This window comes from Argiope bruennichi, chromosome 10, assembly GCF_947563725.1.
Source record: "Argiope bruennichi chromosome 10, qqArgBrue1.1, whole genome shotgun sequence".
NCBI lineage: Eukaryota > Metazoa > Arthropoda > Arachnida > Araneae > Araneidae > Argiope > Argiope bruennichi.
Genome location: NC_079160.1, coordinates 108,147,957 through 108,164,535, shown reverse-complemented (window position 1 = coordinate 108,164,535; position 16,579 = coordinate 108,147,957). Strand labels below are relative to the sequence as shown.

General features: G+C 25.8%; 1 protein-coding gene across 1 annotated transcript; it reads left to right on the top strand.

The window, feature by feature from the left end:
• Nucleotides 1-920: 920 nt before the first annotated feature.
• On the top strand, nt 921-14,699 carry LOC129989190 (enhancer of mRNA-decapping protein 3-like). The gene is made up of 7 exons (XM_056097570.1): nt 921-1,020; nt 3,474-3,645; nt 5,754-5,908; nt 7,749-8,069; nt 10,102-10,255; nt 11,081-11,301; nt 13,011-14,699. The coding sequence occupies exons 2-7, from the start codon at nt 3,482-3,484 to the stop codon at nt 13,346-13,348; spliced, it is 1,353 nt and encodes a 450-aa protein (XP_055953545.1). The 5' UTR covers nt 921-1,020; nt 3,474-3,481; the 3' UTR covers nt 13,349-14,699.
• The last annotated feature ends 1,880 nt before the right edge of the window (nt 14,700-16,579 follow it).

The following is a 16,579-nucleotide window of genomic DNA, read 5'->3' as shown; positions in this document are numbered from 1 at the left end:
TATGGAGAGTCCTTGCAGTCAAATGTTATTTCGAATCGCAATAACATAAAAGCATTTATTTATTCAAATTTCGCATGAAAATATTTCTATTATTTTCGACTGTTGGAGACGTTTTCTTTCAAATGAAAAATAATTATACAATAATAAAATAAATAAAAAATAATAAATAAATACATTTATATTTTCAATAAGTTATTTAATAAATAATAATTTTTAACAAATGACTTAAAAAAATTCTTAATAAATAAATACATTTTAATAATAATAAAGAATTTATTTACATCAAAATCAATTTAAAATAAAAAAATTATCAGATGAATTTCTGAAAGAGTGTAAAAGAAACGAGTAAAGTTTCAGAAAGAGTAAAAGAAACGAAACAGTTTGACGATTCCAAGTTTTGGCGGAATAAAATAAAAAACAAAATCGCTTAATAGGAAAAGAAAAAGATTGGCATAATTCGCCACAAATGTGCATATTTGCCAAATCATATAACCCCTATTATAGCTAATCCTGCAATTGGGATAGTTCTTGTTAGCGCCTATAGATGGCTGTAGACTGCTGGCGCCGTCTACAGGCACTAATTGGAACCTAGCTTGATCCTCCAATACGTCCTCCGGTTAACTCTACCCAGACCTTTCAATTGCAAATAAACACAACTCAAAATAATTGAAGCAGTGTTGAGTTGCACCTTTCTCTGGTAAATTAATTTTTCAGTTGAATGGATTTTGAATTTTATGCTTTATATTTTTCATAGCTTTTAAAATATTTATTTTTGAAAACTTTATTCAACTTATATTTTAATTAAGCACACAATAAGTAGCTATTTAAGTATGAAGACTGCTGCTTATGAAAATTAAGGCATCATTTCTTTTCGGTTGAATACTAACTACTACTTTTCTTAAACATTATTGTTGTGTTGTGTTGCATTGCGTTGCGTTATAATTTTGAGAATTTTGACGTTCTCTGTAGTATTATTGAGCAGCTCTTATTTTCTATTCTAGAATTTGACATATACATTTAGTATGTCATTTACTATATAAATTACTTTTTCTTATAGTTAATATGCTCGCCAGCTCAAGTTTAGTTTATTATCTTAATGTATTTAGTTTGTTTTTGAAATTGGTTTTGAGTTTATTTTATATACCGCGCATTTCCTGATTTTAAATTTTTAAAAATTTGTTTAAAAATATTTTTTAATTGTTGGTTGCATTTTTTTGTCTTCTACTTGAATTTTCGTTTCTTTCTTCTTTTTTTTTTCGTATTTTATTTGAGCAATATAGTTCTGCGTTATTACAGAATTTTGCTGTTATGTAAGGATGGGATTAAATGAAAAAAATTTATATCGTTGTTCAAAGACCATATAAATCCAAATTTTTAATGCAATTGTAAAATTGAACTATTATTATTAACTGATTATCGATTGTTATTAATTGATTATATTATTAATCGATTTAATAATGTTGAGCATATATTGACATACATTTTTTTTTTCTTTTTGTAATTCACATCCTTTCATCATAGAGAATGTCAAATTATTTCATTAGGAAATTAATTACTTTAACTTAAGCTTATTTGTATTTTTTGAATTCTTTATTTTTAATGTTATTTAATGTTGATTTTGAAACTTGGGTATCATAAACCCTTGTGGTAGATGTTAAGTTTACAAGGAAAGAAACAAGTTTTTTAAAAAAGTAATGTCAGTAAAAGGAAATGATTATTTAATTTTTAGGAGATTTTTTTGTTGGTAATAAATTTTTTTTGTAACTCGTCTTTAGCAACTCAATATTTGTAAATTTGCAATTCCATATGTTTAGGGTTAGTCAGGAAGGAGAAAGGTAGAAATGAATATTTCTCTTTTAATTAATTTTTTGAAACCTATGTAACTTTATGTATAACTAACTCTATTGGTGAAATATTTGATAATAACTTAAATTTAACATTATTTCCTTAGTCATCTCAAATGCTATATCAATCAATATGTTGTTCATAGATTTCTGAAGTTTTTGAGGAAGGAATGGTTGATTTTTTTTTTTTTCTTTTTGTACTCTGCTCTCATGCTACTGTTTATGATAATAATTATGATAATAATTATAATAATTTGATAAGATGAAAGAAGATAAAATTTTTATTATATTCTTATTAGATAATTTTTTTAATGATGAACTTTGCACTATCATGATGTAATCCAAATAAATAACCTTAATGGATTACTAGTAAAGTTCTTTCATTTGATTGTTAACAATTTTCATTTTTCATGTGTTTTTTCATGAAAGTGAGATTATTAGGTTTGTTTTCAGAACCTTGAATGTTTTTTAAAACTGATTTAAAACTGATTCCCAATGACAATTTCAGATGCTAAATGATAGTATCATTGCAGATTATTCTATTTCATTTACATATATAAGAATGAAATCTTCTTTCTTTAAACATAGCAGCAAAGTTGTTGGGTTTCCATTGCTATCGAAGCCATGTAATGCTTTAACAAAAAACAAAAAAAAAACCAATGATATAAAACGCAATTTTCTCAAAATGATTTCATGACAGTGATAAGGCTAGATGATTTTAATTTTTATTATCTATGATACAAAATCTAAATTAATGTTATTGCCATTAATTAAATAATAAGATGGTTGAAAATTGCTCAGTGTTTAATTAAAATTAAATATTCTTGAATATAATTCTGTTTAAAAATAGTTGATACATTTTATGAAAGTTTTAAGGTACTTCATATTCTATTGTATAAAATTTTATTTAAAATAATATTGTTAATAATTTTTGTTAATTCTTTGAGTGTGAGGATTATGATTTTAAAATTTTCAGAGCAAAATTAATTTATTGGAAATGAAAAGAAGGAAACGGAATACTTAAAAACAAAAAAAAAAAATCCTTCAATTTTTCAGCTACCCAAATAATTCACATTTAACTATAAAACACTAAAAATACTGTTTATGAATTTTATGTTTTATAGTTAAAAATAATTACAATATTAATTTTTGAAATATCCAAATGAAGAAAAATGTACTAAAAATTATGTATGGCCTTAACTTATAATATTTAAAAGTTCTTTAATTGTTCAAATTTATAATATGAAGTATAAAAAGTATTTAATTATTGCTGATATAAAAAATTAAGTATTTTCTTCGAAATTGAATAGTCTTGTTGTTCCAAATTGTCTAAAATGAATGTTAAAATATACTGCTGTCATTAAGGAGATAAAACTGATGAAATGGAAAAAGACTTTTTTTTTTATGAAAAAAGAGATTTTTTTTTTTTAATAATGAATAATTTGTACAATCTTCAATTTCTTATTATATTAATAGAATTTTCATCAGGAAATAGAAGTCCTATAATTACTGACTTGCCAATTTGTTTTTAAAAAAAATGTTCTTTATTGTAGAAGAAGTCAATTATATTTTTGAATTATTAAATATTGACATCATGAAATAATATATATATTCTATTCTTTCATATAGATGTTACCATGTCTGCGATGTGGGTTGGAAGTATTATTTCTGTAGATTGTGGAGATGTTCTTGGTGTTTTTGAAGGTGAAATTTCAAATGTGGATGGTGATAATCAAACTATATCTTTGATAAATGTCAGCAGAAATAATGTAAAATGTGAAGTAAAAGAAGTGACATTAAGGTATGTCATCTAAATGGATAACTTTATTTCAAATATATTAATAAAATTCTTTATATTGAACCATGCACATTCTTTTTTTATTGAACAGATAAAAAAAAAGCCTAATTAAGTAATAAAAAAAATTTAAAATTTAGTAATTGAAAAATTTTGCATAGCCATTAAAAGAAACATTTTTTGCATACTCATGGATATTTATAGCCCACGATTTATTTGGCTATTCTCAAATTACACCAAAATTGTCAAACTCCATTATACATACTGCTGTCATCTTGATGATATTGCTCATTTGCTTGCTTTTAAAACCCAAGAGCTATAAGTATCTGAATTTGCAGTTCATATGGAATAATGATTATGAAGTAACATAGATAATGTATTAAAATTATATTGAATTTGTTATAGTTTTTATAAAGAGTAGAAAAATTTTATTTTAGTTTTTATTTTTCCTTTTCTGTGTGTTTATTAATAAATGTGTTTTTGATAATGCATATTGTCTTTTCTCAGTGAAAAAAGTTCTCTATCAAAAAGTAAATTTGTTTGAAATTCACTAATTGATGCACCTTCATATTACCAACAGATTCCAATGCCAGAAAACCAAATAACATTGGTGATTTGACATCCATTTGTGATATGAAAGTGCGTTGATTAGGGATTTTAACAAAATTTGTTTTTAAGGTATGATCTTTTATACTGAGAATAACAATATGAAGAATAATAAATCAATATGTATGGAAAATTTTTATTCAATATTTGGCTTTCTTGCTTTATCCTGAATATTGCTATTTGTTATCAAAGAGTCCTTGATTGGGAGTGCAGCGAAAGCAAACTTTTAATACTGATATTGTTTTAAAATAGATAACATTTTAACAGCTCTTTAAAAAAATTCATAAAAAGTAATCTGATTCAGAGAATTTATTGTATTTAAATTTAAAAGATAATAAAAATCATAAAATTGAACTAAAATTTTCACTAGAAATATTAAATGATTTTCTAAAAATATGTCATTTACCTTATATTGAAATTTTATTACAACCTATAAAATTTTTTAAAGATATATATGATTATTTAGATATACTTGCTGAAAATTGTTTTTAAGTTTTATTTTTTGTTTTGTTATTGAAAGAATAATATGCAGTATTTTAATTTCTAATATATATAATTTTATCTTAAAATGGATATTGGAAGATAGGAATAAAACTGTTAAGTTCAAGTTGATACTTTATACAAATTATTCTGTAGGAATTTGAATTGCTCCAAGAAATTTTTTTAAATATAATTTTAAATTTTTGTTAAACAAAATTAAGTATATCCATTGAAAATTTTGCATGAATGTCCTGAAACTTCAGAGGCAAATTTAAAGTGAATTTTCAAAAGACCTATATCTTTTTATACTTTTTAAAATGTTTTATTATTGAATATATCAGTAGTGATGATGATAAAAAAAAAGAATTTTGTTAACTCTCATCCTGTTAAATGCCCTCTGCAAGAAATTTGTCACTTAATCACTATAGGCTTTAAAAAGGCTATTTTTAAGCATACAATTCTCTCAGTTATACCAATAAGAATGCTTTTAGGTAAAAATTAATTTTTTTAATGTTTTTCAGAATTTAATATTGTAATGAAGATGCAAAGAATAACAAGTTACAAAGTAACACTATATCAAGTTTATTAGCTTTAAGGAATTTGTTACATGCAGGCGAAGAATTGATCCCACTGCTTGTAGAACTCAGAATTTATATCTTTACAGAATAATCTGAAACTATACAGAAGGTTATAGAAAGTTCTAGAAGCTTCTAGAACATTAACAAATGAATAATAAGAAATTCAAATTAAAGTTCAGCCGTTAAATTAATGCGACTTGGCTGGAATTCGAACCCCCGACCTTGACCTCTGCAAGCGCATACTGGCTATGTGCAGATTTTTCTTTTGCAATAATATTATGGTTAGATCATTGCAGTGAAATTTGTAATGGTACGAGTAATTTTATATGATTCTGGTTATTTTGAGAATAAGGAAGTCGATTCATTTTTTTTAATGTAAGCTTTATTAATGCACATACTATATATACCAGTTTTTTGCCATTTTTATAACACAATTAACTTTTATTATAGCACACTAGATATTAAAAACTTGAAGCTAATTGAATCAACAGTGAAAAGTGAAAAAAAGGAGCATTCCTCTAGCACATTAAATGACTGTGTTCCTCCTTCCAAAAATGAAATAACTACTAATTCACCTTTGATTGAAGACAATCAGAAAAAGAAAGGTAATTTTTATTTAAAAATAATTCGTTTTTAATTATTTAGTATATATTTACTTAATTTAATTAATTTGACTCTTAGTTTCAAGTTGATTGGCATTTTTAAAACCCATTTAAAATATTTTTTTCATTGATTGTCTCTTTAGAAATTTTATTTTGAATTTATTTGAACTAAAAGAATTGTTGTGAAACGAAGAAAAATAATGTATTATTAGAACATTTATTGCATATAAATAATGAATTCCAATTTCAAAACATTTACTGCATATTTTAATTCTTTATTGATCATTTAATTTTCGTGAAATATGTATGAAAATACTTTTGAAAACTTTTAAGAAATTCAATATAATTTATTACTGTATTTTTTTTGTCCTATAACAATTAATATTCAACATAAAAAATTTATTTTTTTTACACATGTAAAGTAACTAAGTTTTTCACAAATGCAATACATATGTAATTTTTTGTAGACAATCATTTCAGAAAACCATAATGAAAAGTATTAATGTGAATTGTTTTGCAGGTATTTATTAAGTAAAGTTTGTTGGCATTTGTTGTAAAATAATGTTGCAATACTACATAAGCCAATATAAAATTGGTCAGGAAATTGCATTTTATGTTATAGTTTTTGGATTGAATTGTGTATTTTTAACGTGGTGTAAATTTTTATTGCTTTTAATGATGCAAAAAATAAATAATCTTTTATAGAACCAGCTTTAACACATTAGAACATGTTATGTTTTTTTTTTATTTTGCATAATGCAAAAAGGAAGAGAATAAAATTAAATTTACAATAATATTTGGAAATGCTGAGGAATTTCTCTCTTTTCCATGCAATTTTATTTATACATCGCATTTTTCTCTAAAGAAATACATTATCGAAAATAATATCTGTAAATCTGTTTTGCTTTCTTTTTTTGGGGGGGGGATAGTAAACTCTGCTGCTAATAAAGATGAATGTGTGTATGTTGGCACTCTACAGGAACAATAATTTGACCTAGAAATAGCAAATTTAGCGCATACATAGTTGAAAGTAAACCTCAGATTGATATATATTTAATTTGAATGAATTAAAAATGGAGTGAATTTTTGTCATTTTTTCTCTCTATAACATCCAAAAATATTACAGCATAAAAAGGAATTTTGCTTCATTTTAAAAATGAAAAAATACCTTTTCAACTTTACCAATTTTTTGCTTTATAAATTCTCTTCTTTTTAATTAAATTTAAAAAAAAATATTTTATCATATTTTACAACAAACTATAACATTGTTGAAATAAAATTAAAATTGTTTTCATCATTGCTGCTTCAATATTTACCATGTTTTTGTTATATTTAGTGGTTTTTGGCTTAAAGCATACTTTTAATAACATTCTTGAAATGTTTGCGTATTTGAAGTTATTAAGGTCTAAGTTTGAAAATTTTTAATTGCATATATTTTTAAACTGTATTGCTCTCCCTTTTTGTTGTTCTTTCCTGTGATAAGAATGTAGTAAAATATTTACAAAAAAAAAAAAATGATAAGTCTTCTAAAATAGTGTGTATCCATCAAAGTTTGAAGATAAACAACATTTTGCATTAAGAACAAACTGTGCAGAATATTTAATTCATTTTTTAGTGATTATTTATCCCTTTGAATCGATGTCACCAAAGGCATCTAGTGCATTATAAAATCTTTAAATTAAAACTCCAATTTTTATTATTTTTGGAAATTATCTTTTAGGTAAACTAGCATTTGCACCATTAAACTGCATGTAATCAAATATAAGAACATTTTTTTTATTTATTTAGATGTAGAAGAACTCATTCAAATTTTAATATTTCATTTTTTTTTTTTTCACTTTAGTTGATGGAAAAAAGAAGAGCAACAAAAGAGTAGACATCAAAAAGTGGCACAGAGATCGAGATGATGCTTGCTTCAGTGCTCCTGTGGATAGTGAAGTACTTGATGTAGATTTTGACTTTGAAAAGAATCTTGCTCTGTTTGATAAGAGAGCTGTATTTGAAGAAATTGATGCTTTGTCAAAATCAGATCATGTCAGATTGGTAGATTGCAACAAGAGAATTCCTACAAAATATCGTCATGATGAAAATATACTTTCTAATGACATTCCTATTTTGAGACAAATTTCTGTGCCATGCAAACATACTGAAGAATATGTTACAGGTAGGTTTTAATCTTTTGTTTATTAAATATTGAAGGATGCTAGATTGATTTTATTCTCTGTAATCATTTAAGTAGTTAATTCCTCAATGCTATTTATGAACAGTAATATTTAATTTCATTTAAATCCACAATTTAAATTTTACATGCTTTTCAATATGCAGTTACAGTTATAAGTTGAAATACTTTTTTGAATACTTAAAGATATGTAATAAAACCTATACATTTTTTTGAGATAATTTTTAGTTTTTCTTTAAAATTGTGTGTTTATTTCCAATTGGTGTATGTACTTGAATTATAAATTTCTTACATTTTGGCTCTTGTAATTGCTGTCTAAAAACTCATTTGATACACTTTTCACTAGATATTTCAGTTGTTGCACATAAAAGAACTCATTAACATGGGGATATATATTTCACTTACAAAAATAGTTTAATATTGGAAGTAATTGTAACTTTTAAATGTTGGCAATTATTTCCTGTTTTTCTTTCTTCATAATTTTAATTTATGTGTAAATTTTGGGAGTGCTTTTTTTTTATATGCATGTGCTATAAAAGTTTTGACAAAATGATCTAAATTTTTTATTTAAATTTCTGAATTCCAATTTTTTTCTTATAGAAAATCAAAAATTGAAGGGTAAAATTTTATATCTTTCTAAGAAAATTGAAGGGAGTGCTTTATACTGTATATTTCAGAAAATTGAGAGTGCATTTTTTTCTTCAGAAAATTATCCAAAATTTAGAATTTATTTATAAATTAAAATAAAAATTTTAATAGAATCTTGCAATTTTCAAACTTCTTACTACAAGCATGAAAATATTGTTAAGCAAGTTAAAATGAGTGGAATAATTTCTTATCGATCACTATAAAATAAATTGTCAATCACTGTTCTGCAAAAGAACTCTAAAATGAATTGAGTTCCCTTTCTCAGTCCTTCTGAATCAATTTCTCCTGTCTCCTGAGTATCATAGCATTCGGAGGTGGGGTATGATTATGCCACACAGTTTACTCCACATTATTTCATTTTTATTTGAAAAATGATAATTTTAATTCTAATAACTCTGTCTAATGCTAACATGTTTTTCTACCATTCATTTGCTGTTTTGTATATAATCTGGTGTATTTGTGCTTGTCTTATGTATGTTTTTACCTTTTTTTTTTCTTTGAAAGATAAATGGACGAAAAATTCTTATACAGCAAATAATTTAAAGCATATGATGATAGTTTTATTAGTGGAAAATTTTGTCAACAGTGTGACTGTCTTGCATTTTCCCATAAATCTTCTGTCCAATGTAACAAATCAGCATTTATATTTCAAAAATAAAACAAATCTCATTTCAAAAATTAATTTTCTTAAATTAAAAAATTTAAACCATAGTAATTAAAATTGTTTTATCGGCGGTGGGAGGGGCGGGATGATACATTGCCAATATTTAGCAAATGTATCATTTGCCCCCAGATGTATATGAATGAAGATGTGCCTGCATATAAAAATCAACTGTCATAATGTAGGTTTACAAAAATTCTTGCTTATCTCGGAATTAAATATTGTGCAAATCATAAAATAATTCGTATTCTTTTAAAAGGTTTTTGATCATCTTAATAGATTTCTCTTCAGTGATTCTGAAAAGTTTAAGTATTATTATGTTTGTACTAATGAATACAAAGACTTAATTTTTATGATCTTCAGGAAATATATTTTAAAAGATTTTTTATGCTTTCATTATATAACTATATCTAATAGATATTCTTTGATATTAAATAATAGTAAGGAATTTAATTGTTATCGAATATATAGTAATCATTTGATAAAATATTTGCTATTATATTTAGAAATTTTGCTCTATTCGAAATTTTAATCAGTAGATTAAAAAGAAATGATATGATAGGTGCCTTTTTTTTATATCTGTAAACCTAGCATTTCAGTCAATTATTTATTTTTTCATTCCTTATGTTATGAATAATTGAATGAAATTGATTATGAAAATTTTTTCAAATTATTTCCTTACAAAATTCCTTCCTAAATATTTTTTAGATACGGGTTTAATTGTGCCAAGTGTAACTGTAGAATTAAAGAAAATGTTATATGAAAAGTGTGAAGAAGTTGGATTATTACCAAAAGTCCGTGTAGAAATGATTGGTCGTGGAGCATGTGAAATGGTTTTGCACTTGCTAGGTGGAAGTTACAGGTCTGTACCATTATTAAATTTATATGCAGTTTTGTTAGAGTGATGCATGTTTTCTCATAACAGTTGATTGTTTTTGAAATTTGTTTAAAAATATTCATTGAATTTAAAGTGTATATTAATTATTGAAAATTTAATAATATTCATTTATATAACTTGCTTATATATTTATTATAACATTTAAAGAAAAGGATACATTATATATAGAATACAGTTTCAATGGAATACTAATTTGCTATGGTACAACAATGCAATTACATGACTACATAATATAATTACATAAAATGACACTGTAATTACATACAAATTAAACATACAATATAATTACATGACATTACTTAAAATATTAAGTATATCTTTTGACATCAAGGCCTTCAAAGAATTATTTTAAATACTCTAAAGATTTGTTGCTATTGTATCTGTCATGCCACATACAATCTTTAATATTTTTACTCATTTAACCGTTTTTGATGTAGTATTAAAAATTTGAAATTTAGTAATCATGCTATATGTTTAATCTTTTAATTAACTTTATCCACTGATAAAGAAACCTTTGTAGTGATTATATTTTGCATTTGTGATCTCATATTCGATAATAAAAATAGTTTTTGCCAGCCAGTTGTACTTTTAAATTTTGTACATAATCTTTTGGGTCATCCTATCATTTTTAATAATTGCAGACAGTTTTTCCATCTTCCAATTACAAGTTGGTGGAAAGTGAGAATAAAAAAAAAAAAAAAAATTCTATTATTTAGTTCTGATTTGTTGTTTATTTGGTAATGCAAGAGTATGCTTTTGCATCTAAGTTCCATCTGTCTTCTTTTGCAGATTGAATCCTCAGAATACTCATCAGAAACCTTCTGTTGTTATTCTTTGTGGATCACACATACAAGGTGCACAGGGAGTGAATTGTGGTCGCCAATTAGCCAACCATTGTGCATTAATAACAATTTTAATTCCAGCACAAGCTAAAGATTCTCATTCCATAGTGTCCACTGAGCTGAAACTGTTTAGTATGTGTTGTGGCAAGACAGTAAATGCAGTATCAAGTGAGTAAAATATATTAAATGAATTGTATTGTTCATATTTCTTTTTTATTTCTTCATTGATTTATTTATCATCAAAAATCAGAAAGAAAAGAAAAATCTATCAGAATTCGAGGCGAGGATTTTAACTTGCCTTTTTTTTTTTTTTTGTAGTTAATCTCAATCTTAAATAATAAAACTTTTGCATTTCTTGATCACTGAAAGGTTGAAGGATTAAATTGATGGTTACTGTTGCACTTTTTCAAATTGCAAAGCAAGAAACATGTATTTTCTGTTATTATTTAAATTTATTTTTTTACTGCTGCTGCTTCTAATTCCTTTTAATAATTAGAATTTAAAATATTAACTCCTTTTAATAATTCAGAAGTTCGCATTAATGGAATTATACTTACTGTTGCCATTCATATAAGTATATTTAGTTCTGTAGCAGGTAGAAGTGATTTTATTCTATTTGATTTGAATTTTATTAGTAATGTTTAGTATTCTTTATAATGTTTGTATAATTAATTTGCATTATGCTTTAATTATATCAATTTTCAACTCCTAATTTTTAAGAATAAAAATTAGGAGTTTTAGATATGTTTGAACCTTTTAATATTTATTGAAACGTCACATCATGAATTTACTTTAATGATAGAAAGCATCAATGATATCATTCAATGGAAGAACTATAATCTAATAAAAAGTTTTAAGGAAAAATTGGAGAATGTTGTATTGGAGTTAAATAATAAGGATAAGTTATGTTGGGGATAATATTAGCTGTTGTTATTTTAATTAATGAAGGAGGAGTTCATCTAATAACTAAATTGCATAATCTTAATGCATTTTGATATTTTTATAGGAAATATTAGAACCAAATTGGTCATTAGAAAGCCAGTTGGCTTGAACACTTTTTTTTCTTTGCTTTTAACTATTATATTTTTTTCTTTTTTAACATCAGCCCATATATTCTAGCAGAAGTACTTTAACATTTTTTTTAATTAAAAAAGATATCATCGTAATGGTTTGAGTTATTTTAATGTTGATTAGGCAAATATTTTTTGGAATATTTCATTTTTTCAATTATTACTTATTTTATTTTTGCTTTGTAATATTATAATTTCAATTCATATTCAACATCTAAAAAGTAATTGCTGCACATTTATTACTAATTATTAATAATTTTTATTTCATTTAACTTATTGTCTCGCCAAATCTTATTTAAAATTTCTTCCATTTTAAATTGAGCTATAATTTTGTGCTTGATTTTTGACATATTTAAGTCTTGCACAGACTTTTGTCTCTATCATAATCTGTCCTCTGTTTCTTGTTGCACAATTTTAGTTGCATTTGGTTAATAATTTTAAGTGATGAAGTATAAGTTTATTTTCCAATATGAATATTGTTTAATTCTTGTCCCTTATTTTTTTTTTGTAATTAAAATTTAAAATCATATTCATATTATGTCACATGCTGTATAAATAAGACATACATACATTCTTATATTTTACTCTATAGTATTACTATTTTCTAATACTGATTTATCATTAATAAGACTTTAAGACTACTTTCTGCTGCTTAAGGATGCTTGATTTCAGATTCATATAATTTATTCTGTTGAATTAGATTACAGTTGCTGTTTCTAAAACGTTTTCAGATTCTTAATTTGTACTTGTTGTATTATTTATGATAATAAGGAATTTCTATTCAGAAATATACTATGATATTTTCAGGTCTGCCTTCTTCGGTGGATTTCATTGTCGATGCACTGGAATCTCATGAGAACATTAAACAAGAAGAAAAGTCTTGGATAGCAAATGCTAGACACTGGGCCAAACAAACTAAAGCTCCTGTTCTGTGTCTAGATCCTCCACCAAATTGTGCTTCTACTGAACACAATTTCATATTGTCTCCGGCCCTGCCTTTTTCATTTAGAACTGACAAATGTAGTATTCATATTTGTGATATTGGTATTCCAAAAGGCGTGTTTTCAAATGCAGGTTGTACATATTCATCCCCTTTTGGATCCAAGTTTGTAATTCCTCTCTATCCAAGGACTGAATCTACTTAACCAGATAATATAAAAGCTGAGTAATTATTTTACTTATCTTAATTCTGTTATTGTAATTGAGCTTGTGAATGAAGTATTATTCTTGGATACAGTTGTCTTATACAGATCAGTTTAAAATATTTTAAAAAAACTTTGCACCTGAAGACAATTAAGAAGAGAACTTCTGTGTAGTTTTGTGGTTTAAATATTAATTTTTATTTTGTTTTGTGAAATAAAAAAAAATGATTTTGGAAGTCATAAAGATAAGCTGGGAATGTGATGTAAGAAATTATATATATTTGAATGAGGATTTAGTTTACATTTTGATATAAACATAAAGCTGTCTAGCATGTTTTGTTTCTGATTTAAATAATATTTATAAGTATTTTCAGATAAATTTTTATACAATTCCTTGATTAATTTTTTTAATGAAATTTATTTATATATGAAAACTGATATATTATACTATGTCAGTATCACTCTTAACAAAAATAAAGAATCTTAGTTTTGTGCAAACCGCAAAAATTGCATTTTACGCACAAATTTTTTTAAATATTTAATTAAAAGAAGCCGCTTTATACATTACACAGATATCTACTCCATATACAATATATATATATGTATATTATGTTTTTAAATGTGGATATTGTTGTCCTTTTCCTCCCTTGTTCTTTTATTTATACAAAGTATTTGTGGAAATGTGTAGCAGTAACATATTTGTCTTTACTTAGTATAGCTATATAGAATTGATTGAAATTTGTAAGAAGCAAGAATCGTTGCTCTGAATTGAATTTTAAAATGTTTATATATCCTGAAGTGAAAAGTCACTATATGTAAATATTATTACCTTGAAATAACCAACTATGTATAGTGAATCGATCTCTTATTTATTAACCATTTTACCTTCACCTAGTAAATTTTTGTTACAATGCAGGTATAAGTCAAGTTAATTATTGATGTATTTAAAACTAGTGTATTGAATGGATGAACACATTGTTAAAAATTATCTTGCATTAAAAATTTTACTGTTGCTAGTGTAGTTTAAGTTTTGTATGCTTTATTGTGCAAAAGAAATCTTAAATTAAAAAAATTGAAGAATCTTATTCTGTGTCACTGTTATGATCTCTTCAAGTGTTGTGCCTTATACAAAGATGTTCTTAATTTTTTTATGTGAATGTCTTCACAATGTTAAAGTGTCAGTATGTAAATATTTTGTGTTACAAAAAAAGGTGCGAATCAGCCAAACTTAATATATGTTGTATTATATGGGTGTAGTATATTGTGTTCATATATTTAAAAGTATCTCTGAATCTCAATGGAAGTTTTATATAAAAACTGTCTCAGTTTCCTTATTCCATGTTGGAAAAATTGAAATCTTATGAATGAATAAATAAAACAATTTCCATGAATTCTACATTGCATAAATTATTTGCTTATTTTTAATTATCTAGTTACAGAAATTATCAATTTTAGTTCCTTCAGTTTAAAAAATATTGCATGCATTCTAAAAAGTAGTGCATATATATATATATATATATATATATATATATATATATAATATAATATAATTTACATTTGTTGGCTTTCAGTGATTCTAAAAAATAGTGCATATATATATATATTTAGATTTGTTGTCTTTCATTGATTGGACATAGAATCCTAGATCTTTTCTGAATCACTCCACATTGAGGATTTATTGCATGAATTTACTTTATAGAGTGTTTAAGGTGTTTTTCTAGGGCTCAAATTGTATGTATTGAAGTCACAATTTCTGTGGTGCTCACCCACACTCCTACATTTTCATTTTTTTCTGAAGTTATTATTGAGTTGAATTCAACTTTCTTTGAATTCTTTTTCTGATAATAAAAATTTTTCCTATTGTTACTGAAAAATAAAATTCCTCTAAACTCAAATGGGTTCTCCTGTAGTGAGTGTATGGTATAACACAATTAGTAGGCCTCAATAACAAATAACGACGTTTATTAATGCGAAGACACGAATATATAGACAGCAAAACATAGTCAAGGCGGACACAAGCAATAAACAGAGCGGAAGCAGCACAACAATTTTAAACAGCTCGAAGAGCTTAGAGGGAGATAATTTGCTCAACTAATCACTTGAACTGAACTCGAATGACAGACTAAAGCTCGGTCTTACGGCCTTTTATAGTTCTTGAAATACGGCAGAGAAAAATCTCGAAATGTCAAATTAAACGAACCTATCGCCGAAATTCTTGAAGATTCTAGTATCTTCCATTTTGTCGCCAAGCCGTCATTGTCGGCACCCGGGCAGCATCCAATAGAACTGTCTTTCCTACGATGGAACCAACCATGCTCCGAAGCAACTTTACAGATTTGCAACAGTATTTTAGTTTAGGTTGATTTAAGCTTAATTTTTAGTATACAGAGTGCTCCTGAATTCATGAGTCTAACTTTAAGGATAGGTAAAACATATATTGCATAGTAGTGTAGGGACGGAAATAAAAACTTTCGGCGATGGAATGCCGTGCAAATAAAAAGGAAGCTATTTACTTGCAAAATATTACAATAAGTGAGTGCACAAATATGCCAGTACCAACTTCGGTACAGGCCTGATAGCGTCTAGCAAGTAATTGACGTCGTCTTTTGAAGATGCATGGTGTTTCATGAATAGTTGCAGCAGCAACTGAAAGTTTTCTCATCAGAGACAGCTGGAGTCTCATTGATTGTACTTACTTGTTGTACCTACACTTTTCATATCTCACCCCATATTGCTGTACAAAATGTAATTCATTATATGCATTTTACCTACCCTTAAAATGTGGCTTTATCATTACTATCTGTTTATTAACAAAATAGTTTTTTCCTTGTTGGTAGATGGTGTGTTTTTTAAAAATTCTAGTTGCACAATAATAATTCTTACATGCAATATGCTATTTATTTATTTTTACGGCCTTCAGGGCTACTTTTCAGGTTACATTAAGACACTGGATTTAATCGGCTATTTTCTGATTACGCTAAGATAATAAGTTTACTATGAAACTTTCAGATTACACCAAGATAGATACATTCCCAGGTTACTTGGCGATTACATCGAGATCACCAACGTCGAATTGAATTGGCGGCGATTGTATTTTGGTGATTTGTTACTTGCGCCGTAAAAATAATCAAGTACCAGCAATACTTATTTCAAATAAAATCCTTGCATGCAATAATCACTTAAGAGTTTTTTCGACTCAATGTCGGAAAATATGAAGATTCGCACAACTTATTT

Bases quoted from the DNA above. Each gene is read 5' to 3' on its own strand.
- LOC129989190 (XM_056097570.1), top strand. From the start codon at position 3,482: ATGTCTGCGATGTGGGTTGGAAGTATTATTTCTGTAGATTGTGGAGAT. The intron at 3,646-5,753 runs GTATGTCATCTA...CTTTTATTATAG, and splicing joins GTAAAAGAAGTGACATTAAG to CACACTAGATATTAAAAACT. The intron at 10,256-11,080 runs GTCTGTACCATT...CTTCTTTTGCAG, and splicing joins TTGCTAGGTGGAAGTTACAG to ATTGAATCCTCAGAATACTC.